Below are 25,542 nucleotides of genomic sequence, written 5' to 3' on the forward strand. Positions count from 1 at the left end.
ATTATTGGAAATCCTAAAATAAAGAACAATACTCACCAGAATGTACAAAAAATTGAGATGCATATACCAGTTATCAATTGGTTTTGTTTTATGATAACTGTTTACCACAAATGCACAATTAAAATCTTTTTAACCATATGCGAGACCAACTTCTATGTTTTGGGACAACTTTCGTCAGCCTTTTGTCTTTGTTTGGTAAAATGTGTTTGCTTTTTTGTATAGGTGAAAAAAAGACTGCCAAGCCCAACAAGTTGCAGTTTTTGAAAATCAGCGTTCTTTAGCGACGCAGTATACGTTAAAAAAACAACCGAGCATCCTTAAAGTTTGAAGTTTAAACGACGCCAAAACCCAGCAGCCTCACTGTTACGTCACAAAACGGGAGGCGAGCCTGGCACTTTAAAACACGCGTTAGCGATTTCTTAAGGTCTACAAGTGCTTTAAGCTAGGCCAATAATAATGAACATCGCACGATTAACCTGCTGTTAGAAGCAGCCTAGGAAAACAAGTAGAAAAGCAATTAAGTGTCGGTGCTTGGAGGTATTTCTGGACGCCAGAAGATGAATAACTGTGTGCCGAACTTTGCGGCTTAACGTTCCAAGAAAATCTTGGTATTAATCGGAGGCTAAGCGGTCTTTCCTCGCCCTAGGCTGTTAGTTCTCGTTCGAATACCGAAATTCAATGCTAGAAGCAACGCACAGTCGACAGTTTAACATATGGTTGACAAGTGTTGCTATTTGGCGTTCTCGTGTACTTAAAAACCAATTGAAATCGCCTTTTTACTGCTTTCTTAAATGCATACGTTTTAAAGCCCCTGCCTATTTTTAATTATGCAACTTTTTCAGTGTCACTGACATAAAAAAGTGTTAAATAACACCGAAATAAACGTGCAACTATAAAATAAGTAAAGTCAATTACAATTTGTATAGACTCTTTTTCTTGCATTTTACCATTCATTTTTAACGTACTTATATTTTATAAAACAATAATTCAAAACAGAGCTGATTCGGTTAAAAACAATCCGAAACGGACTCCGACGAAATGTTTGGACTTGGTCTATTACCGAGTCCGGCTTCGACTCTACAGCCTGTATTCCACCAATTCACGTAACTAAAATAGGGTGGATATACAGAAATCCACCTATACTTCATTCACCCAAAACATATGGATGACAAACATTGTACCAAACGTTATTCAACCTTGGCAATTTACCTTTTTCGGGCTTACCAGTTTCGAAATTTGGAACTGCGCAAGCGCATGTCAGACTCGGGACTCGGGTAGTTTTACGTGGTCTTATTCAAGTCCAGATTCCGACGTCAGCAAAATTAACCGACCCCGATTCCAAATCCAAGGCCATCTTAAAAACATACTTATAATGTTTTACCTCCAATATTATTATTGTTATTATCAGTAGGCTAATATTCGTCATTAAGCGTTAATTCAGAACTGACAAAGACATCTCCCTGACCGACAGATTTGGTTAGCCGGCGATGGCTTTCGGCGTACGATTAAAGTTGGATGGATTTGAATTTGTAGTGTAATACTCTTTTAGAGCTGCCACACAGATTTATAAAATACATTTAATATATTTAGGGACTTTCCCAAAAAAAACATTTAAGCTCTTTAAAACTTAAAATTAAACTTTTCAAGTAAGAAATCCTTCGGTTTGAATTTTTTACAATTTAGTTAAATTGCTGTGCTACGATTTTTTTATTTCTTGATAATTTGCCAAATACGTTATTTGAATATTGTTTTACTGTTTTCACACGTTTTGTTTTGAAAAACTCTTTGGTGTATATATTTTGTTTGTTTTCGAATGGTCATTTAAGAACTTTTTTTTTTCTTAAATTAGGGCCACTGATGTATTTAGGCTACTATAAATCTTGATCCTAAACTTCTTGAATTGATTTAAAGGGAAGCAAGTTAATTGTATTCGGGTCTATTGCCATCATGTTGTGTTGGGCGACTCGCCGCCGTGTATAAAATGTTTGCTATCAATCAACGTCATGTCGCAGAGGCTGTCGTTCTACCGACAGAGCTACTCAGGTTCAGACAGAAACAAGTCTCGACACAACATGAGTAAATTTAGCCAATGTTTTTTTATTACAATTTGGGTCTGCAAATCTGAAAAAGAATTACATTCAAATACATTTAAAATGTTCGAAAACCATTTACAGGCTAATAGAATTTCTATAGTGTTAAATTTACAGGGAATTGTGCTTTCATCGCCACAAAAACACCGGGTATTTTACTTCGTGTTTGCAGGGAGGTCGTATCTGAGTTCGCCTGGCATTTTAATTACACGTATGGCGGCTCATGGAACGTCAGGAGCCCCAGGCGATTCGCTGAATTCTGTTTGCCTGAAGAAATCTATATTAAAGCACTTGCGGACGCTAATTGGTCGATTGATTTCGAACTCGAGCTAGTACGTACGTCATTACGTGGTACTTTTTATAAAGGTCTAGGAGAAAAAGGCATAACTTAAGGACAAGTAAACAAATTTATGTCAAACGCTGTAAATTTTTTAAAATCAGATTTTTTTTTCACGTTTGTAGAACAACTAATTAACCCTTACGGTAGTGGTTTTTAATCTTACAATTTATAAAAAGTTATGTTTTTTTAATCTTACAATTTAGAGGGTAAGTTGTTTTTCTTACAATTTGTAAAAGTAGTGTTTTTTTCATTGGTTGTGGCTTTTAATGTAACAATTTATAAAATATAGCAAAGGCAACCACATCTTGGGAACCACACATAGGTTTTTCCATCATATTTCGGGGATTAATGAAGTAATGGTGGTAGGCTGCTTATTATTATATACAGTAAGTTTTAAATGTGTGGGAAACAATTTTGTTTCTGGTCGTTATGTTTAATTTAACTTTGCAAAGCCAAAAAGTTGGTAATTCTAACCTTGGGAATTATATTTTGGCAAAACACCATTTTTCTCTGCGTGTGCTTTTAAAAATGTGAGAGCACATTTCCGTTAAAAAGGATACGGATTGAATTAGAGATATTCACAAATGCGTATTGGACATTGACAAAAAAACGACACATTTTTAGCTGGACATCTAAAAAAAAATGTTAACCGGTTTAAAAAAATCAGCTTTATTCACAAGAAAAAGGAAAAACAAGCTCCTAATATTCTAAGACGCGCGATAGTAGGTATATATGTCAAGCTACACCTTCTAATGAGGCCTCTGATAACGTACAGAGACGGCTTATCGTCAAGAGCAATTCACTTTAGGCAATCAAACGTCACATTTTTCCTACTGAGATTCTCCAAGCCTGAGGCAACTTACTTTTAATCTGAGCGCCTTGGGCAAGGAACGCGGTTAAAACGTCGACCTTGACAGTTCGTCACAGAATGCTTAGTTAAACTTAATATTTTTCTGTTGTAAAAAAGTCGGTTTGCAAAGATTTGCTAAATTACTTTAGTTCATGACACCTTTGATAGCTTTCAATTTCTAATTCCAGCCTATGTCATTCTAATTAGCTACATAAGCACCTTTAAGGATTAAGTACTTAATTTTTGAAATTAGAAAAGTAATTCTTTGCGAGCTATTTTTGTCGTAAACTGAATTTTTTGCAAAAAAAAACTGTTTTACAGGTGCAAAATGAAGGGATATAAGGCATTTTACTTATTCTATGCAAGAAAAAGACTAAATTTACAACCATTTTTCAGGTGATTTACAAAAATAAATCATTTCACAGACAGGTTACCTCACGCTATAGATCTCTGTACTGCCAGTTCTAAAATAACTCAGTATTACTATCATAAATTGTTTTTCCGGCAGAACAATTTACAATACCTGGCAGCAACAGTCCATTTAACTTATGCTATGTTTCTGACGTTAAACGCACTACTGTATCGTATTTTGCATTATTTATTATCGAAAAGCACCTCAAAAATCACAGCGATTAATTCAAGTTATATATGAATTCGAGTTATAACACGACGATTATAAGATTATAAAAGTAGCGAGCAAATATAGCATCTTCAACACTTAAAATCAGGGCTGCGAAGTCGGTTTATTTTGCTGAAGTCGAACTCGGAGTAGGGCCACGTAAAACTACCAGGGTCCTGAGTCCGACGTGCGCACGCGCAGTACCGAATTTCGAAACAGATGAAGCCCAAAAAATGTAAATTTTAAAGTTGCAAATGGTGGAACATTTTCCACCCATGTATTGTGGGTGGCTGAGTTGTACAACAATCCTAGATGATATGTTTTTGGATCCCTTTTACAACCTTTGTGGTTTTGCTTGAATCTTACGATATGGAGAAGAGATCAACAACTAGCAATGTTGGAGCAGGCTTAGATCCCAAAATTAACAAAAATAGTAATAATATTATTATTATTTCATCAATCCTAGATGTATGCACATACTTTGACCGGACTCGGGACTCGGATGAAACCGACTCATTTTTAGCTAACTCCCCAGCCCTTCTTAAAATTATGCGCACGGGTAAGTACTACCAACACAGTAAAACGAGCACATGAAATAAGGCACAACTAGGATGACTGATTGTGGAAACACAAAAGCGATAAAATTAGCACAATCTAGCTGTTAAAAGTAAAAAAATCAAAATGGGAAAAAAATATTAGGATGGATTGCACGCAAGTAAATAGAATTCTATTCAGAATTGTTCGTATAGCAAAACATGTCAAAAATAAATTTCAGCTATTGCCTTGGATTTTCTTAAAAAAAAAACAATACACAACAATTTATTTTTAAAATGGTTTCTGAATAGTCAGAATTTATTTCCACGCAGTTTAAATTAAGTGATTAGCACAGGGTGCTGTTGTAAAACAAACATAATATTTGTTATTGCGTTGACCAGCCATTTTATTTGGATTAGAACCGCGAGAGCAAAGGGTTAAAAAATTGAGCAGTGGAAAATATTTAAGCAATTGCTTTAAGTGAATCCAAAAATTAAATTTAATAGTCAGGTAACGGGGTTGACACAGCATTGATAAATTTCCTGTATTTGACGTTCTTCTGACGGCCAACGTTGCCTTTCCTGAACATGAGATCAACTGAAACAGAACAAAGTTGTATAAAAGTTTGCTTGTATCATCTTCCCTAGATATTATTGTTCACTTATGTTCTAGTGTTAGTCAAAGACTAAAGTGTATTTGGGTTACTTTTTTAATCACTTTGACTTGGCGCTGTATAAAGCTTATTCGCATCTAAATTTTAAGTTATAACCTAGAACTATAGTGGACATTGCTAAACTTATTTCACGTTTTTGAATGAAAAAAACTTATTTGAACAATTTAAACGTAAGTTTTTTGTTTTTGGCCTTTTTTTATGTAGTTTTACGAAAAAGCTGTTTCCAAACATTAAGCTAAACGTTTTTATCGTTTTTCAATTCCAGTGTTACTGTTTTCGAATGACTTCACTTTTAAGTCAAATCGACTTGGGTGAAATTAAACGTTTTCATTTAACATTTTTCTTTTCTAAATGTGGGTATTTATGAAGTTTGGCATATAAAACAATTTCCTTGCCATTTTAGCTAGAATTAGGCGATTTAGGAATTTTTTTTATGATAGTGACTTGACTTGGAGTTGACTTCCTCCAATAATGACTTAACATAACAATAAGAAGAACAATACTAAGACACAGCAGGGATTTTATTGATTTGCGGTAATAAGTAGATAAAAAGTTTTTCAAATGGCCTAATGGTTACTCCACTGAACTTAAATAAATGATTTAGTAAAAGTATTTATGACTTTACTTTGGTAAATTCTGGTCGATATTTCAGTGGACAATTTTCAACAATTTTTTTTGTAAAATAATGTTTAATAAATACAGAAAACGTTAAAAATCAGGTAATCGGTATTCGCCGTTTTATAATAATTATGTCCAAACACTTACCCTCTTTTGCAGTCATTTTCTCCCCAGTGTTCATCAGAATGTGGCGCAGCTGAGAAATGGGTACAGTTCCGTTTTTTAGTTCGTCCGTCATCTGAAAATATTGCGTTACTGAACCGCGCCTGTTCTAATGTTCTGCCTATTTAGCACAACAATGATTGAAGCGTCTTGGTATTCAATTCTATAAGCACTCGAGTTTTGAACATACAGCAAACATAAAACACATGTGAATATTTGTAAAAACTTATTTGCAATTAAACGTATGGTTACAGAAAATTCATCCACATAAAAACTTTGTGAACTAAATATTACATAATTAAACGTAGAGTAAGCAATTAACTGTTTAAGTTTCATTTTTTATACAAACTATACTTAAAGTATGCTCTTTTTGAATAATAATTTAAAATGCTTAGAAACAGCAGTTCCGTGCATTTTTACAGAACGATTTTCAAGCTTTGTTTAAAATTTACCACAATCCAATCAATAACTTGGCTAAACTGGGCAATAAAAAATGCAATACTCCGTACTCCAGTTGCAACAGAAGAAACATTTGTTTTAATCTAAATAAAACGAGACTGTCTTCTTTGCTGTGTTGGATTAAAATGTTGGAATAAAATATAAACCTCAATATCTGTTTAAATGCCGTTGCTCCTATTTTAAAATAATATACAGCATTCATACTTTTAAAGAGCTTATATATTAGTTATTTAAGTTAACAATCTAAGTAACAAGAAGGTAAAAAACAACTAAATTCATTTTATTTAAAAGATTGAAGACTACAAATATATATGAATGGTTTTCGAGTGCATAAAAACATGGAAAATCAAAACAGTTTACAGAACTACACATATCCTTTTATGAATCATAAAGTAGAGCTTTGAGAAAGCAGCCGACTTTGATCTTTGATGTACCTAATATTGTTTCGCTGCTGCCAGGGAACTTGCTTACAAGAAAATAAATACCTATATTGTACCTTGCCGATACTATTGAAAAAAAAAAACAGTAAAGTATTCGCAAACCTGAAAGGCTGCAAAAATTTCATCTGACTTTTTTTCGCTGGTCATCTGACGATGCATGACGGTCAAGAACTGGGAGAAATCCATGACATCATTTTTCCCTAAAGACAAGAAAAAATGTGTTATGAAAAACTAGGGTTGGGCATTTGAACAGTCAAATAAAATCTGGTCAGTTGACCAGTCAAATACTCGTCAAATAGGTTAAATACTATACACACTATCAAAATGCAATTAAAGTTAAAAATAAACCTTGATTTTAACTTGAAATGGATATATGAACGTTTTGGCTCAAGTACAATGGTTTGTAAAACAAAAACAATTATTTTTTGACTTTCAATAAGATTTTTTGCAAAACCATGCCCATCTTGCAAGCAATACTTAGCAGTATTGTAGTAATTTTTACCATTACTACAACCACCAAGTTAAGCCAAAAAGTTTATTAACGAAATTTAACAAGTAAATGCATCAGTAAAAAATATTTTTAGCCTACTACTCGTCACAACTTGTCACTATCTGAATTTTCTAAATCATCCCCAAGGTCCGCTGGTGACAAGGGTTTTGGTTCTTCTAAATTTCTAAGTAGTCTAAGATTGTGGTATTCCCCAACTAGTGTTTCCTTTTATGACAAAAGCGATTCATCGTATACCTGCATTTATTTTAAACAAAATAAATCTACTTCGCTATTACAAACACTTTGTTATTACCACAGAACATGTGTTTGCATCAGGCAAACCCTATGATTTTATATTTGAATTCTTTAAAAAGTTACAATCAAAATTATTAAAAACTCAAATCACAAAAACAAAAACAAAATTTATAACATTTCAATCCAATATGAGTATTTGACCGGTTAAATAAAGTGCGGTCAATTGACAGGCTTGCCAACCCTATGAAAAACAAATTAACTTAAACACAACCTATTCATTGAAGCAAAATGGTGGGAGCCTGTTGAAATTGAATAAAGAAACATTCAAAAATTTAAAAAAAATTCTACCTACTTCTGAATGGGCTTTGATATTCTTACTACATCTTACAACCTATACGTTTTATGAAAAAAAGAACAAAAAGCATTTTTAAAGACTTTAAGCGATGTCCGTTGCAATATCAAGTCCATAACAAGTCAAGACCAACATCAGGTCAATCGACATAAAAATATAGGTTGAATCTTTCATTCTGAGTAAACAACCATAACTGAATATTATAGAATGAATTAAGTAACCCTGTTTAACTTTACCATATCTAATTAAGCAAACACAATTTACATTAACAGGGTTACCATACATTTTTATGAAATAGTTTAAATACATTTAAAAATGTTTAACAAAAATTTAAAATAGTATACATACAATTGTCAATAAGCAACAAATTTTATAAATCTTGCACATTCTAAGCACATAGGTTAGGCTGCACATAAAATTAAATCCAAAGGAAAACATTGGGCTCTTTAAAAACGTTTTAATGTGCAAATTAATTTAAGGACAATCAAAGACATCTAAAGATATCTTAGGAACCCAGATTAAGTCAAATCCCATTTTCAAGTGACACAAGTTAATAATTGTCCTTAGGTGAAACTAGGGTTATTTGAGACCTGGGACTAGGGTTCCTCTTTTTCCCGGATTTTTTCACTCCCGGGAAACGGGATTGAAAAGTGAAAATTTCTGGGAATCCCGGGATTCCCGACAAAAAAATTATACCTAAAATTACGTCATTATGACGTTTAAAATTATTTTATATTAGCGCCAAAGATTTAATTAAGCTCATTTGTGTTCTGTAGTCTTGCTTCTGCAATCTTACAAGACCTTTTCGCATTAAAGTCAGCACCCTTTTTTGTTTTTATCTAAAAAAGCGCAATTTGTTTTGGTAGAATAGATTTAATTAAGTTTTTCCGCTGGTAAGCGCAAATAAAGCAACTCAGGCAATGACTTTAACAGGTTTGTTAATATTTTTTTCTTTATATCAGTCAAAAATGACAATAGTTTTGCTTTGTTGCCGAACAACCGGGATTAAAAAAAAATTCCCGGGATTCGGGATTGTTAATTCGTGGGAAATCCCGGGAATTTCCTGTCGAAACATTCCGGAGAGGAACCCTACCTGGGGCTAGTCTTTTAAACCAGATTTACTAAGGGTAACTTATTTTGTGCTTTAGCATCATTTTTTTTGGAATGTAAAGAGAAGACTAACCATTAAACAAAAACAAATGTGCTGTTAATAAACACGATCTTAACCAAGCAATACTCGTCCCAATGAATTGCAAAGCTTGGAAAACCAATGAAAATGAAATTTCAAGTTTACACTTACTTTTTGAAATGTGCTTCAAATGATCCTGTATGTCTTCAGTGGTTGGACATTGACCAAGCGATCGCATGACTGTAACCAGGTCTGAACATTCGATACGGCCATTTTGTTTCTTGTCGTAGAGATTAAAACACTCCCGGTACTCTGCAAAACAGTTCATTAAATTTCAACTAAAAAATAATTTTATTGTTTCCAATAGTAAAGAAATCTTGACAACAAGGATTTCTAACCCTAGAGTAACAAGTATAATGGTTTTCTGTTTGAGGAGAATAAATTATTTATTAAATTTACATAGTGTAATTTATTGCTGATCGACAAAGACCACATAAAAAAAGAGACTAAGGTTTGACTTTGGTTTGATTTTTTGTTTGTTTAAATGCCGCATACCACAACACATATTGTTTGGGTTAGGGTGCGGGTTAGCGTTTGGTTGAGGGTGGGTCAAGTTATTATTAATAATAAACATAATATTACTTCACCCACCCTCACCCAAACCCGCACCCTAACCCAAACAATATGCGTTGTGGTATGCGGTATTATTATTATTTTTTTTTTGCATAACTTTTCACGTACAATAGTGAAAGAGTGCCCAAATATGACCTACCTAAACGCTAAATCGCACCTTACCCTAAATAATGTTGACAATCAACACACTCGGACGAAAATTTGGTAGAGACATTATGTATTTTAGCAGCTGAAAAATCAGTTAAATAAACCTGAAAAACCGTTCAGGCATTTTTCAGAGTGTAAAATTTCCAAAATGTTAACATAAACCATTTTCGTAGAACATACCTGCTATTTGGTTTTCCTTTAAATAACGTGCCTGTAACAAAAAATAACACATAAATACCCAAAATATGGTTTAAAAATGTTTTACAAAATTTAGGTGTTTTAATGCTAAGAATTTAGAAAAAAATTAGAAAAAGAATGTTTGGTGAAGGTATAATTTAGTAATTATAATATGATCTGTGCGAAAATATGCATAAAACACAAGCTTACCATAATCTGTAAGTTCTATGATAGAGAATTGAATTAAATTAGACCGGAATAAAAGTTTCTACAAAGTTTTTTTTCGTTTGTTTACTTTAAAATCACCGAGAGCATTCATGCAGAACTAAAATATGGTTTCGTAAAAATAGAATACGAATCACGACTGGCATTCAATTTATAACCCTTCGTCACTTTAAAAATTATAAATCAAAATTGACTAAACATTTAACTATATCGTGTGAGGGTCACGATCATACGTTGGTGGTGTACATATGTCCCCGGGTGCCCAAATGAGGCTGCTGTAAATTTTGTTAGTGTCATAAGAAATGTAATTAAACATGGAGGGGGCGCCAATTTTATAGTTTTCCCCCAAGGCGCAAAATATCATGGCTACGTCTCTGGGCAGCACCTATAAAAACATTTAGAACCACTTGACTATATTTACACACTTATATCAGCGTTGGTTTACAATCTGAACAGCATTTTCGACTTCTTGCTGAAGCAAACTATTGTTTTTGGCAATTTATTTTACTCTTTTCTATATTAGATCCGAGTATTGACGTAATTGGTTTTCCGCCTAAAAAAGCTTAAAATAATTTTAAAACGAATTTATTGAGGTAAATAAACGTCCGTTTTATATTGATGTTTTTCAATTTTTCTTTTTAGCAGTGCCTAAATGACTTGACTTAGGCGAAGCGTTTTGAGCAAAATGACTTACCGGTACGTCATTCGGACAAGTCACTGGATCAGACTTTAGTCTTTTGGACAAATGTCTAGGGTTAAAAAGAAGTGTTTTCATCAAGCACTTTCAATATGATGCGATTAAGGACTAGACTTGAAGTGATTTAACATATTTATTAAAAATACTCGACTTGATATTTTTCGATAACACGACTTGGACATGCGTTAGTTAACAAATGACTTGTTTACAAAACTGCTTTCCATTTTCTAATATAATATAACGGGTAGAGGAGGTTTGAAAAATAAATCATGTATGTACTAGCATTCGAAGCACTAAGCAAGCTAAACATTTGGTAAATGCGTCGTATTGAGTCTTAGTTAACTCCTTTTCGCGTTAAAAGTATGTTTTATCTGTTTTGTTCCACTATTTCTTCGTACACTGCATCATGTTTAAGCTTTCTCTTAATAAACCGAGTTTTTTGTATAATGGTTCAAGCTGTTACAGTTTGGCGTAAATACAGCGCCTGCACAATTGAAATAAAGTGAAAAAAACTCGCAGAAAAATGCCGAAAAAACACCAAAGCAGTGTCAAATATGCAAGAAAAAATGAACTGGCGCAAAAATCCGCACAAAACCATTGATTTAAGTTCTAGGGGCCCAAGTTTTTCACCAGGATTCCAAAATTACAGGAAAACAGAATACAAAACAAAAGCTACCGTTAACAGTTACATTCCACTAATGAACTACGTATTTGGGAATAAAAAAGTCCAAACTGACAAGCTTGAAAAATGCGGACGATTGTTTCACAATCAATCACTTTATGACGCAACAATGGGAGCACAGCTGGGCAAAGTTTTAAATGACGCACAAATATGCAATAGTATTTATAAAACGTTTAAACACGCGCAGTTGAACGGTGGCGTTTAATCCAAAATAAGTGACCAAAATGTAAGGGAAAAAACAGTGGTTGTTGAACTGGGGGCAATTTAATTTCCCCAAGCAGACTTTTTAGTTTTAAGGGGCAAATTTTAAGTGGTATGTCAGAAAAATGCATAATCGCCTGGCACGAAAAATAAAGACCAGTCTAATTTTTTTTATCATAAGAACAATGTTTTTTTTACCATAATTAATGTCAGTTTATAAATTTACACATTTTGCAAAAATTTACAATTATAGGCCATTTCACTGTTCTTCAAGATAGCAATAGTACAAATATAACCAATGATATAAAGCCCAGAAGGAGCCATTAATTGATCTAAATTCAAAATTTGTAGCTTTTCAAAAAAGGATTTAGCAAAATATATCAGTTGATCATTCCTGAAATAAAGCTATTTAGAAAAAATGGCACCACTGGTCAACAAGCTTTGAAAGTCCAGTGCGAAGAAGTTTCGAAACACACTTTTTCGGCCTTGTCTAATTAAAAACGCGGCTTCGAAGAAATTACACTTGTATTTTTTGTTCTTTACTTGGTGACCTGGTGCATCGCGTGGGCCAAATAACCCACATTGCTAGAAAATAGACCGGCCACCGATATCCTACCGTCTTTAGTGAGGTACACCGAAAATTCGCTCGTCAGTCTTTCCACCTGTGCAATAAAATTACCGGTTACCTATTTGATTACATCAGTGTTTCGCAACCTTTTTTGGCTTGCGGCACCCTACAGAAATTATAAATAGTTCGCGGCACCCTTGCTCGTATTTTTGCTGACTGGTTCACTGTAACGTTACAATAAACGAGATTGAAACAGCACATAACTGTGCAACAAGGTTGAAAAACCTTTTTAATTTTTTGTACATTTATTGTAAATAAAAAATTATGTCAGGAATCTCAACAATAGAGCAAAAATTGGAATCCTAAAGAATGGCACCCTTGAGCGTTAAAAATGGCACCCTAGGTTGGTAATTTTGTTTGCAAAATACATAACCATTGTGCTCGATATTTCCTCAAAAATAATAGTTAATCAATACCGTTTTGTTATACTAGCATGAAACAGTAGGGCTTCCTAAATTTGCGATATGATGTCAATATTTCGCAGCTGTCTAGAAAATTTTAAAAATATTTAAAATTAAAAAAAAAAATTAAAAAAAATTAAAAATATTGGGCAGAAATTTCATTTTGCAGAAAGTAGACTCGACTAGAGTCTACACAGCGCAAGGCTGTGGACACATAGAAAAGGTTTAAATTTCGGCCAGGCCGGGACTAACCTCGGCCGGCTCCAATCCGGTGAAGCAGAACATGCCGATTTGGTCAGTGATGTGTGACCAGTTCCTGATCGAACCTTCTTCCTTTAGATTTTGTACGAGCTGGGTTCTCATGCTGATGATGCGATCGGCCATTCCCTTCACTTCGCCAAGCCTAAACACAAGGTAAAAATTTGTTCAATAAACTTGACCGGAGTCAAAAACTTAACTTGAGTGCAAATAAGTGGAATTAAAATTTGAAATGAGTTGTATTCTGGTCAAAAGTGATTAGACCTGATTTAAATGCACTTAAGTCACTTTGTTGTCAATTAAATTACTTAACTTTAATGCACACGACATTTTTTTGGAAATTACTTGACATTTCTGAACTTAATTAACTGTTTTAACTCGTCTTTTGAGCAAAATCAGTTAAATTAAATAAAATGCACTTGAATGGTCGTTTTCAAATGACCTGTATTTTAGGAAAATTAATTGGCCCAACTTAAAAGATCGTTTTAAAATGGCTTGTCTTTTGGGTAAAATAACCTGCTTAGCTTCGCACTTTTTGCAAATGATTCGTCTGTTTGCCAAAACTAAGTTCACTCCAGTCAAGTGATTTAATAAATACCTTAAATCATTAAGTCACTACGACACCGCTGAGACAATATATATTTAAGTCATTTCAACACTGTTTCAAACATTTTTCAACATTTTAAGTCATTTCAGCTTGCTTAGAACAATTTAACCGGAATCAAAAGCCGTTACTAATGTAACTGTTTCCAGCAAGCGTTGCATTCTGCCTTCAGTGTTGGATTTTCAAATTATTTTCACACTCTTTCAAACCTTTTTGAACATTTCAAGTCATTTTAACCATGCTGAGTGCTGAGTGCTGATAACCATTTATACAACTGCCCTAAAACAAAAGCGTTACCATTCCGCCTTTAGTGTTGGGTCGTTGAGGATGGTGGACGCGATCCTTGCTCCGTTGCAAGGAGGATTGGAGTAGAGAGGACGGATGAGGATCTTCAGTTGGCTCTCCACTCGTGCCGCTTCATCAGTGTCAGCGCAAACTATAGTGAACGCTCCCGCTCGCTCGCCTAATACAAGGGTTCTGAGGGTTATTATCTCGTTTGTTAGTTGCTACGTTCGTCCGTGTGTTAATTTGTCTGTTACAAGGTTTACGAGGGTTATTATGCTGTATATCAGGGGTTCCCAACCTTTTTTACACCGTGGCCCCTTTTAGAAAATTTTAAGAAATCAATGCCCCCCCCCCCCTATTTTTTCCAACCATTTAAGAAACGTCATTTTAATTAGAAAAACGGGTTTATACAGTAACCGGTAGTTAGAATGATGAAATGATATAAATACAACACACAATAAACATGATAGTACATTAATTAGTTATTACATATTCAGTTAATGTGATGGTTGAGCTTTTTTTTGCTCTGATAATGTCTTAATTGCTGGTTTAGTGATGGAAAGTGTCAGCCGCATGTCATATTTAATAATTATACACGACACTCCGCTGCTTTGTCTTCAGAAGTAATATTGTTAAAAACCCACATTCACAACGTTATGTTAATAAGAAAGGCACAGCATGGGCATGTTAATTATATTAAGCTTAGGGTACGAATAGCTTAGTTGCCCAAATGTGGTCAAACTATATTTCTCAAAGCTCAATCGGGTTGCCGTCAGTTCATTCAATTTTAATTTATTTATTTTGTTATAGTGGAGTAGACTTGGAAATAATATACCGAAAAAAATATCCTTTTTCAAACTTTTCGTGGCCCCCTTGAAAAAGGCTCATGGCCCCCAGGTTGGGAACCCCTGCTGTATATGGACTCTGCTTTCTAGCACCTGCAATTTTTCTTGAGTATACACCAGGATTTCTCAAGGCCCCCTGGGACCATGGGGCAGTCTTTGGGCACATGGCCGTATTATACTTTAACTCAATTTTTTCGTTTTTTTTAATTTTGACCTAAGAGACACCATTGTGACGTTATGATTCATCAAATGTACCCACCACACCTATACATTTTTGTCAAAACCCTAGCTATATTTCACTGTTACGATTAAACAACTGGTGTAGTGAAAGGCTAACGTCTATTTAAAAAAAAAATGTTATAAATACGTACTTTCTTTGACATTGGTTATTGAATAATTATTATTAAAAAAATAGCATTTTTTTGTAATAAACATAAAGTATATCAAAAACTAAAAACGAGTGGCACAGTTGACAAACCGTATTTTATAACAAAAAACAGCTTTGTGTTTGCGCTTTTTCTTGCTTGTTTTCACCTTTTTTATTCTTAATCTGACCCGATAAAGCACGGTTGTGCGAAAGCTCGTCAACAGTCAAATAACAATTTGTCAACAATGTTACTTTTCAGTTTCTGAACAACAAATACGGCTATCAGACCAATAAACTAGGTCCTATACTACTCACCATACAATCCCATATTCTTGGCAAACGACTGGGCGAGCAGAATTTTGTGTCCGTCGTTGACGAACTGCCTCATAGCGGCTGCATCTTTGTCACAATCACCGCTCGCGAATCCCTGGTAAGCCATGTCGAAGAAGGGAAGAAGGTTGCGACCGCGACAGATCGAAGACATCTCCGCCCAGTGTTCAGGCTGTGGATAAAAAGTGGGTTTTACGTTCTAACTAATATGCAGTGATTCCCAAACTGTGTGCTTTCAAAGGTGTGCCGCGAAAACTTTTTGCTTTTTTTTTTCCAAGTGTGCCGCGAAACTTTATGTAATTCCGGAAAATAGAGTATTTGTATTTCCAACAGACATACACGCAAGCATTTTAGACTTAAAAACGCACTACCAATTATAAATTAATCATATTGAGACATTTTCATAAGGTTTGTCGTGTGTTAAGAGCGATTGTAAAATTACTCTATTATTCTACCTACTTCTGTATGGGCTTTGATATTCTTATTACGGCTTACTACAACCTCCAACCATTATCTTTCATACTCTATTATTGTTCTGTTAAAAGTTTGCCGCAAAATAGTTAGTTTTTTTTCAGTGTACCGCAAGCTAAAAAAGTTTGGAAACCACACTATATACTCTGGTGCAGGGGTTCTTAAACTGGGGTCCATGTACCCCTTGGGGGTCCGTGAACTAGTTTTAGGGGGTCCATGAAGGCCTAATTGAAGAACTAGTGTATACTTAGGAAGTTATTAATTTTTCAAAGAAAACACTTTAATTAAAAATTAAACGGTTTTGCACCGAATGTATAGTTAGACTTCATTTAACTTTCACATTTTTCGGACCGAAATAAACAAATTTATGAACTCTATTTGTATTATGACGTCATTTTGGAGCATTTCTTGCCTACCGGGGTCCATACAAAGCAAAAAAAAATGTTAGGGGTCCGCGGTAAAAAAAGTTTAAGAACCCCTGCTCTGGTGTAACATATAGTGTCGAGCTTACAGGCGCGAAATTCATGATGGCCGTGAATTTTTTTAGGCGTGTCGCTACACAGCTACGTCATAACGTGACGTCACAAAGTAACGTCATAAAAAATTATTAAGAACACTACTACATATTTCGCTTATTTTGTTTAAGTTGTAGGTGGAAAGGTGTTACATTATATAATACAGGATCTACATTAAAAATATGCTATGGATTCACAAAAAGAAACAAAAATGTCTTTAAATCGATTTAGTTCCTAAAACGTTCATGTTTGAAAGAGCGATGAGACGCAGGACGACTATGAGCTCTAAAACAGGCCAACTAGAAACGTGATAAAAGTCTGCGCGGAGGGTAAAAAACCCTTTGCATTTACGCAGTTAAAATAGGCAAAAAATCCAGTTTGGGGTGGACATGACCTTTGTATTAATAATTAATTTCTGTAAACTTATTAAAGACTTTAGTATCGAATCGGATCTATTAGTTTTCGTAAAAGACTACTTGCAACTGTTACTCTGTTTGTCAACTATTACTCTATTTATTAAATAATTAATAACACAAGTTTGTTCGTATATTTAAAAATAATAAAAAAGCGAGCTGCCCAAACTACAGGTAACTGTCTTTTTTTGAGTTTATGTCAGTTTTCGAAAGACTTAAATCAAACTGGAGTCTTTGGAACTTAATGGTTGGAGATTTTAGTTAGACGGTAGTAGGCATTTTACAAATGATATTTTAAACATTTAAATAAAAAAGTGAAAAACAAAAAGTTTTTTTTTCTTACCCTTGGATCCACTCCAGTAGGATTATGTGCACAGGCATGAAACAACACAATCGAGTTTTCCGGAATTTGCTAGAAGAAATAGAAATTATTATTTTATTATTTTAAAGCACTTACTATTTCACATATCTGTATTTAGTGCTGGAATATTGGATAAGCAGCAAAATTTAAAAACATTTAAATGAAAACAACATATTTAGTTCAGCTTATTAAAGTTGGCAAAAATCTATTTTTGATACATAGGGATTTTAAAGCACGTAATATTAACCAAGGTCATATCAAAAATTCACATAAATCAAATTATATTATGCGAATAATATCTTATAAAACGGAGTAAAATTGTGAAAAGTTTATCGTGTTGTATATTGCACTGACTAAAATGACTAAAAAAATTTGGGGCAACAACCTGGTGTTTCTATCGTGTTTTTTTTTGTTCCTGTAGTTATACATTACAATTTATAGAACTGCTTCAAAAGGCGTCAATCTTTGGATTTTAATTTCTTACAATATAGAGATGTTATCAAATAGCTTTGCGATTAATTGCTGTTTTATCACTAAAAGGTATATTATTATAATTAATCCACCCAATACAGTTTAAAAATGAATATTAGGATGTATATTCTGGATTCATAACTCTATATTCCAAACCTATTATTCTATACTACAGGGTTAGGAAACCTTTTATGCTAAGGGACCAATATAATACTTTTTTAAATATCGGTATAGGTTGGCATCGTAAATTAATCAGAGCAGTGGATTTTGTTCTCATTTAAAGGAAACATGATATGCACCAAAAATGAATTAGCTTAGTTTGCACAACTTTGATTACGGAGTTCCGTTGAAAGGATAGGGCCTTTTGGATATTAACAGATTGCTTTAAACGGGATAACAGTGGCAAATAACAAAAAGGAATTGCGCCAAGCGCCAAAATTTTTTATTATGTGTATTTAAAAAGGAAATATAAAGTTAGGAAAGCGACCGTGGCCGCATGTAATTTTTTTCAATTAATGCTAAAAAATGATAGCTTAGATTTTTCTAAAGCAAGATTCCTTCATCAAAACCGCTATAAGGCGTCACAAAAAGAGCCATAGGTTCCCGACCCCTGCTATAATACCATCGGGTTCTACTTTCCTAGTAATATACAAAATTGTCAAAGTACAATAATTTATGAGATAACAACTGGATTCTAAAAGTACTTACACTCAGGTCATCGAGTGCACCATCAGCATCAAATCCACATGTTGCAGGTTTGTAATACCTGTACCTCTCAATTGCGAGGCCTGCATGCCTAAAATGCAAATGAACGTGCTGTATGTAAATGGAAATCAAAAGTTATTTAAAAATGTATAACACTATTAACAGAATCTGGCATCAAACTTATTGTGACTTTTGTTTCTAAAATTGTTGTCTCATTGTTTAGCATTTTACTCCACGCCAGCATTTTAAAATATACTAGTTTAAAAATTTTTGAAATGATAGAAAATTGAAAATGTCCCACCACACAGAAATAGTATGAATACATTTGTGTCTAACGAGTTGATATTTGTTTCTCATGATTGATTTTTGTCAAAGTTACATGCTTTTGCGAACACAGTTCAACACACAGTCGTGGCTAGTTTCCTGTTATCATTTGTAACATTTTTCTGTTTATTAAAACATATTACTTAAGTCAATTACTTCTTGTTAAAAATTCACAAAAGTTTAATTTTAAAAAAATTTTGCATTTAATTTTATTACAAAAATGCCCAATTCTGTTTCGCACAGTCAAAAAGCCTAAAATAAAAACTGCTTAGTTTACAGACTATTTACTGGCACTCACTGAAAAATAGGCACATGATTTCCCCACGATGGTGTTGGAAGATAGATAGCTTTATTGCCAGTAAAAAACTTATCCTGAAAGGAAAAATCTACAATTAATTGCATAAATCATTATTTACAACTAGATTTAGCTCAACAGTCAGAAATATAATAAGTTTGCTTAGCAAAAGGTTGGCACCAAGTTATATCATTTAGACCAGAGGTTCTCAACCAGGGGTCCGCGGACCAAAACGTTTTCAGGGTGTTCATAAAACTTCTCAATATACCTTTATCAAATTAATTAACGCTGGTAAACATGCTTAATTACAATCTTGGTAAGTGATAAATTAACATTGTAACTTCGCATTGAGTGTGACGTAACACTTCCATTGTTATGTCACATAAATAAATTGTAAAATGGAAGGCAGTATTATTTCAGTTCACATTTAGTATGCACTGGATTTTGGTGTACGCTATCGTTCGGACAGATAACATGTGTCTAGCGTTATTGAAAACACAACCACGCAATTCAAGACTTGCAAGGGGCTCCATCGATTTGGTATCTAGAAAGAAATGGAAAAAAAAAACGCTCTACAAATACCACAACACACATTATATTTGAGTTAGGGTGTGGATTAGCGTTAGGGTTTAGGTTGGTCAAGCATTATTATTATTAATAAATATAATAATACTTGACCCACCTACACCCTAACTGAAATAATATGCGTTACGGTGTGCGGTATTTGAAAACCGTTTTCTTGTTGCTTTCTACGTACCAAATAGAAAGAGATATAGTAAATTATTAAAAAGAAATAATCACAGATATTACACTAGAAAAACGTAAGGGGTCCGCGACTATTTGAAAGCATCAAAAGTGGGCCACGGGTAGAAAAAGGTTGAGAACCACTGATTTAGACCTTTTCGCATGAATATTTTATTCCTTTTTTTTGACAAAACCAACTACAATAGTTCTTACCTTGAAACAATTTATATCATTTAATATTCATATAACACATAAAAAAAATTGTCTAATATAATAAAAAAAACTAACATCAGTTGGCTGACAGGCTGACAAAAATTTTAAACAAATTATTAGATTTATATATTAATTCAAAATAAACTCCACTAAGCCTACCTAAAAGTTTAACCAATTTACATTTACACTTCAAAAAACATATATTCAACCAACACAAAGAAATGTGGAGAAAAAAGGAAGTATAAAATTTGTCCTAGCAAAATTTTGAAGCAATTTACACCATTCAACAATTACACATCACAAAGTATATTCATCCTTATAAAAAAATAGCGACATCGTTAGATATTTTCATGTAATATTATACTATACTAAAAAAAACAACAACCAACATACATAAGTGCACTTACCAAAAAGTTTCCGCCAATTCTTAAGGAGCCTGTTCCCGAAATCCCTTGAACAGTCACATTCTAAAAACAGACATAATAAATTTGTTAAACATTGTTCCAAGCCTTTTACAGGTAATGCGCTTGTGGCAAACTTAAGTTTAAAAAACTTAGTTAATAATTATTTATCATACACACTTCAATACGCAATCTACAATTTAAAAACACACTTTAATTTATTTTGATGAAACTAAGCCATTTTAGAAAAAAGTTCTAATTTGATGAATATCAGTCAATTGCTGATGCAAAATCTCGCTGCACGTCGGCCCGAACTGCTGCTATACACTTAACAATACATCCAATAGGTAGAAAAGTAGTTGTAGGCAGAAAATTTCCACATTTTGCCATTTTAAATATATATGTATATCTATTAAAATCTACAAACCAGTTTATCTTTCCTGACAGCACTATCAGCTCCAAATGCGAGATCTGCAGCAGCTGAAGTGAAGGCTGGAAGACCGGTGATTCCAAGGTACTCCTTGTCAAGTCCACGCATCTTTTCTTCGGCCTAAAACAATTATTCATCATTAACAAAATGCTTGTTAACTTTGATTTAAACCAGTGGTTCCCAACTGCGCCTAAGTTTTAAAGGCTTAAAGGGCTAACGTTACTCAAGAATCTTTATGAAACTGTGAAGAAATTGTTTGAGGTTGTAGTAAGAATATCAAAGCCCATACAGAAGTAGGAAGCATTTAGTAAACTTTTTGAATAAATCTTAAGATAATGGGTGGAGGTTGTAGATGGACGTAGAATAAATATCAAAGCCTATACAAAAGTAGGTATCACTTAGAACATTTTGAATAACTCTTTAGTTCAGGGGTTCCCAACCTGTGGGCCATGGCCCCCTACGGGTCGATGAGATATTTTCATGAGATATTTTTCACTTTTATTAGTTTATTATCTACTCCACTATAACAAAAAAAATTAGAATTTAATAAACTCTTGAAGCTGCAAGAAGAGACGGCAACCGGATTGAGATTTGAGAAAGACCGTTTGACCACATTTTGGGCAAAACTAAGCAATTCGTTTCCTAAGCTTAGTGAAATGGTCATGTCATTGCTGTTGCCTTTCCCATCAACATATCGTTGTAAATGTGGGTTTTTAACAATGTTACTTCTGAAGACAAAGCAGCGCAGTGTCTTGGATATTCAATATAACATGCGACTGGCCCATTTTACCACTAAACCAGCAATTAGGACTTTGCCAGGGCAAAATCAATCACAACAATCACATTAGCTGAATATGTAATAACTAATTAATGTTCTATCATGTTTATTGTGTGTTGTATTTATATCATTTTATCATTCTAACTGTCAGTTACTTTACTTTTAAAAGGTTGAAAAAAAATAGAGGGGCCATTGATTTCTCAAAATTTTCAAAGGGGGCCACGGTGTAAAAAAGGTTGGGACCCCTGTTTTAGTTGTTAAAAGTAAATAAAGAGTTATTTGAAATGTTTAAAATGCTACCTACTTCTATGGGCTTTTGGTATTCTTACTACTTATTGAAATTGATTTTTGTTGTCTTGGTGAAAGGTTTTTGATATAACACTTTGTGTGCGATTAAAGTACAATAATTTCAAAAGGTATTTTTCTGCATGTGTGGAGTTAATAGCTTGTTCTAGTTCCGTTTATAGTGACGTTACGCCAAATCAGTTAATGAAAATTCCAGTAGGCATGCCACAGTCTTTTTATTATTTATTTGGGTCGTCGTAAGCCATAAAAGAGCCAAAAAAGTTTTATAAATAAAATAAAGACAAAATGGTGGAAATGTCACATATTTTGTGTAACCAAATAGTGGTTTTGTCTACAATGCTTTGGTCAATTTTCTACTATATCATTAGGCAAGATTTGTTTAAAAGACCATTGCTACGAAAGCACTTAGCCTAGATAAATGGACAAGTAACAAGTAGGTGTAAAAAGTTGGTTAACAAAATAAACATTTCTAAAATTACTGAATTCTAATTAACTTAACTGTTTTAATGAATGCAGTACCACGACACAAGCAAGATTTAATTTTTAAATCAAGCTATTCTACAACGGCCTACACTGCAAACAAATAAACACTTTGTTCAACAGGTTTATTTCTAGAGCCATGTAATAGAAGCATTAGACATGTTCATGGTATAGAGTTGCCAGACAGTTTTATAAAACAAAATTGAAGGGCATGTCAAAGAGAGTTCATTGCTTTTAAAAGATTTGATTGCTTAATTTTTTTTAAATTAATTTTTAATTAAAACAGTGTAAATGTCATGGTCAACACAATAACAAATAGTAAAGTCGTCGCTAAAGATTTAAAACTATGGCAACCCTGCTTCATCTTATTATTTAAGTTTTTTAAGTTACATGGAAAAGTTCAAAAATATGATTCAGACTAAAATTTTGCAGTAAATTGCAGTCGCGCAAATCCATTGACATTCTGTAAACAGAAATAAACTTTTAATAAAAATGACTTGCAAATTACCTTGCTAACGGTAGGCAGGACATACGGTTTACCCTGGTCATCTCTGTATGCTCCAACGCCCAAGTTCATCTTTTTGGGGTTCGTATCACGCTTGAATGCCTCCGTTACCCCCAGAATCGGATCAGGGGGTCCCATCTCAATATTTGGCCACCACGAACTGCTGTTAAATAAATTGTCAATTAATACAAATCTTTTGTAAGCTGCAGGTAAAATAATAAATAAAGACCCGCAATTAAAGAAACACACACACATATGTGTTCAACAAGTGCGATCTAGCCCTTCTGAACTTGCTGTTTAGGCCGGCTACGGCCGTAGGTCACAAGTTCGAACCTAACCGCAGGCTAGTTGTTTTTCTAGTCTGCCCTGCTTGCATCATTGAGCGACAGATTCGGTGAGTCTACGATGGCTTTCAGTGTACTAAAGGCAGACATATTGTAAAACCACAGCTTACGATTTTGACTTTAAAGAAAAATTAATGTAAAAACACCTCATATTTTTCATACTTGCATATTTTACTTAAAATAACATGTTTCACTCTTTTGTGGAGATTAAGACCAAATAGTGAAATACTAAATCGAAAAAATGTTTTGAGGAAACTTGAACGGCTGACTGCAAATTTGCTTTAAATACAAAGCTATAGCATAGCTGTGAATAAAATAATAAATAATGAAAAAAAGTAAAATATGTAAATTTCTTTTAGAGGCAAAATATGGATTTACCACTAATAATAAGTTTGTGCTTGTTATACATGTAACAGCCACCCTGATTGCATTTAAATGACTTATTGTCAAATATCTTTGGCATTGAGTGCTTGCCTATAAACACCCTAGTGACATAATTTGCAGTGAAATATCCCCATCTGCAACCACAAATTATGGATTGTAGTCGGAATGACCGTATCAATTTATAGTTATGAAGTTAAAAAAGTGTTACAACTTCGTTATTTCTGTACAATCAACTTTCACAGACAAAAAATTGTAACATGAAATTTCAATGAAGGCTACAACATTTATGCTGAATTGAGCAATTAAATAATCTAATTACCTGCATCTTATTGAAGACGTTGAGGACAAGTTTTGCAGCAGACGTTGAACTCCCAACTTGTACTGGCCAACCATCGCCATATTGTTTTAAATGTTTGGATCTTAAGCCTACACAAATTGTGACCAATAAAAAAATACCAAAAAAAAAAAAGATTTCACAAATGGATAATTTTTTGGCAATGGTCTAGAATCCTACCACATTTTCGTCCGTGGCTTTATATTGCTAACAATATTTGGGTATGGCTGAGAGTTAATGTTTGGGTTCATCTCGGCCAAATATTATTATTATTTTATTCGGCGCTCGTCTAGAATCCTTCCACAGCGTTATACAATTATTAAAGCAACGCACAATATTTGAGTTAGGTTAGTGTTTAGGTGAGGGTGGGTCATGTATTCTTAAATAATAATGTTGCTTAACCTACCCAAACCCATATAACGTTCGATGTGACAGGATTCTAGAACAAATTATTTTTAAATGCGTTTTGCAGTGAGTGGATAATCTTGTATTAAATCTTGTTTTGCAAAATCGTTTTGTATCATGATTGAATTTGCAGTAGAATTATCAGTAAAGTGTTATAAAAGAATAAAATATTATTTAATTCACAGTTTTGGGCACTGATCTAGAATTCTACAACATTTTCGTCTGTGGTTTTATACTGCTAACAATATTTGGGTTAGGGTAAGGGTTTAGGTGGGTCAAGTATTATTATTATATTTATTGCAACTTATTTATGCATTTCTTGCAATTTTAATTTTGGCAACTCGTTTGGTTACTGTAAAATTAAGTGGCAGGATTCTAGACCAGCGCTATTTTTGTTTCCTGCTGATCAATCCAAAATTTACCCTGGCAGACACCATAATACAATAATATTATGCGAACCCGGACCCCGGTTCAATTGGGAAATCTTAATTAAAAAAGCCGCATTTCTGACGCAACATTCAGCATTTTATCACACACATTGCTTTGCACGCTTCAATGCGCAAATTATATTTGATGACGGTGAAAGTTTGTTCATTACGTTGACATGGCCGGGTTGACCGCTAATGTACGTGACTGTGTATAGCTCAGTATCATGTTGAATCCTACACGTGGTAATCTATTAATGTAATTCGCAATACAGTTGCTATATAGAGTAACAACTTTTAGTGTTGTAAAAAAATCATTTTGAAATGACTTAAGTCGCGGTAATGTCATTTAAAAAGATGGGGTGCCAAGTCATTAGTTTCCTAAGTCAAGTCGCTGTCATTTCTAAAGCAAGTCAACTTAAAGTCAAGTCATTCATATAAAAATAAAATGATTAGCTATTAAAATTAGTAAACTCGTCTGATTATGAACAATATCTCAACTAAAAAAGACCATGAACGAACCTTAGCAAGCAGGTTTTTTATGTGAAAAAGTATGACACAATTTTATTAACCAAAACATTTAATTTGAACCCAAGGTATGTGACATAATGACTATTAGGTACAAGTCAATTGTTCAAAAATTTCAGTTATGTTAGGTCATTTTGCCTAAGAGTCTGGAGTCACATTATTAGAAAATAGTAAATTACAACATTACAAACTTCCTTATTGGATGTTTCACTGGCAACT

The 25,542-nt window shown here is 33.7% G+C and overlaps 2 protein-coding genes across 2 annotated transcripts; both read right to left on the bottom strand.

Moving 5' to 3' along the window:
* Window positions 1–3,872: 3,872 nt before the first annotated feature.
* LOC146158105 (calmodulin-like protein 4) lies at window positions 3,873–10,261 on the bottom strand. The gene is made up of 6 exons (XM_083385501.1): window positions 10,179–10,261; window positions 9,972–10,002; window positions 9,183–9,323; window positions 6,888–6,985; window positions 5,872–5,962; window positions 3,873–5,030 (listed from the first exon to the last, which is right to left on the bottom strand). The coding sequence occupies exons 1-6, from the start codon at window positions 10,179–10,181 to the stop codon at window positions 4,933–4,935; spliced, it is 462 nt and encodes a 153-aa protein (XP_083241627.1). The 5' UTR covers window positions 10,182–10,261; the 3' UTR covers window positions 3,873–4,932.
* An 816-nt stretch (window positions 10,262–11,077) lies between these two features.
* LOC146158106 (aspartate aminotransferase, mitochondrial-like) lies at window positions 11,078–24,059 on the bottom strand. Its single transcript, XM_083386047.1, has 11 exons — window positions 23,951–24,059; window positions 22,907–23,066; window positions 20,832–20,954; window positions 20,411–20,470; window positions 19,050–19,123; window positions 18,431–18,518; window positions 17,234–17,302; window positions 15,477–15,663; window positions 13,962–14,127; window positions 13,055–13,205; window positions 11,078–12,435 (listed from the first exon to the last, which is right to left on the bottom strand). Exons 1-11 carry the CDS (start codon window positions 24,028–24,030, stop codon window positions 12,313–12,315), a joined length of 1,281 nt encoding a protein of 426 aa, XP_083242173.1. The 5' UTR covers window positions 24,031–24,059; the 3' UTR covers window positions 11,078–12,312.
* Between the last annotated feature and the right edge of the window lie 1,483 nt (window positions 24,060–25,542).

Source organism: Ascidiella aspersa, chromosome 3 (assembly GCF_963924565.1).
Source record: "Ascidiella aspersa chromosome 3, kaAscAspe10.2, whole genome shotgun sequence".
NCBI classification, from domain to species: domain Eukaryota; kingdom Metazoa; phylum Chordata; class Ascidiacea; order Phlebobranchia; family Ascidiidae; genus Ascidiella; species Ascidiella aspersa.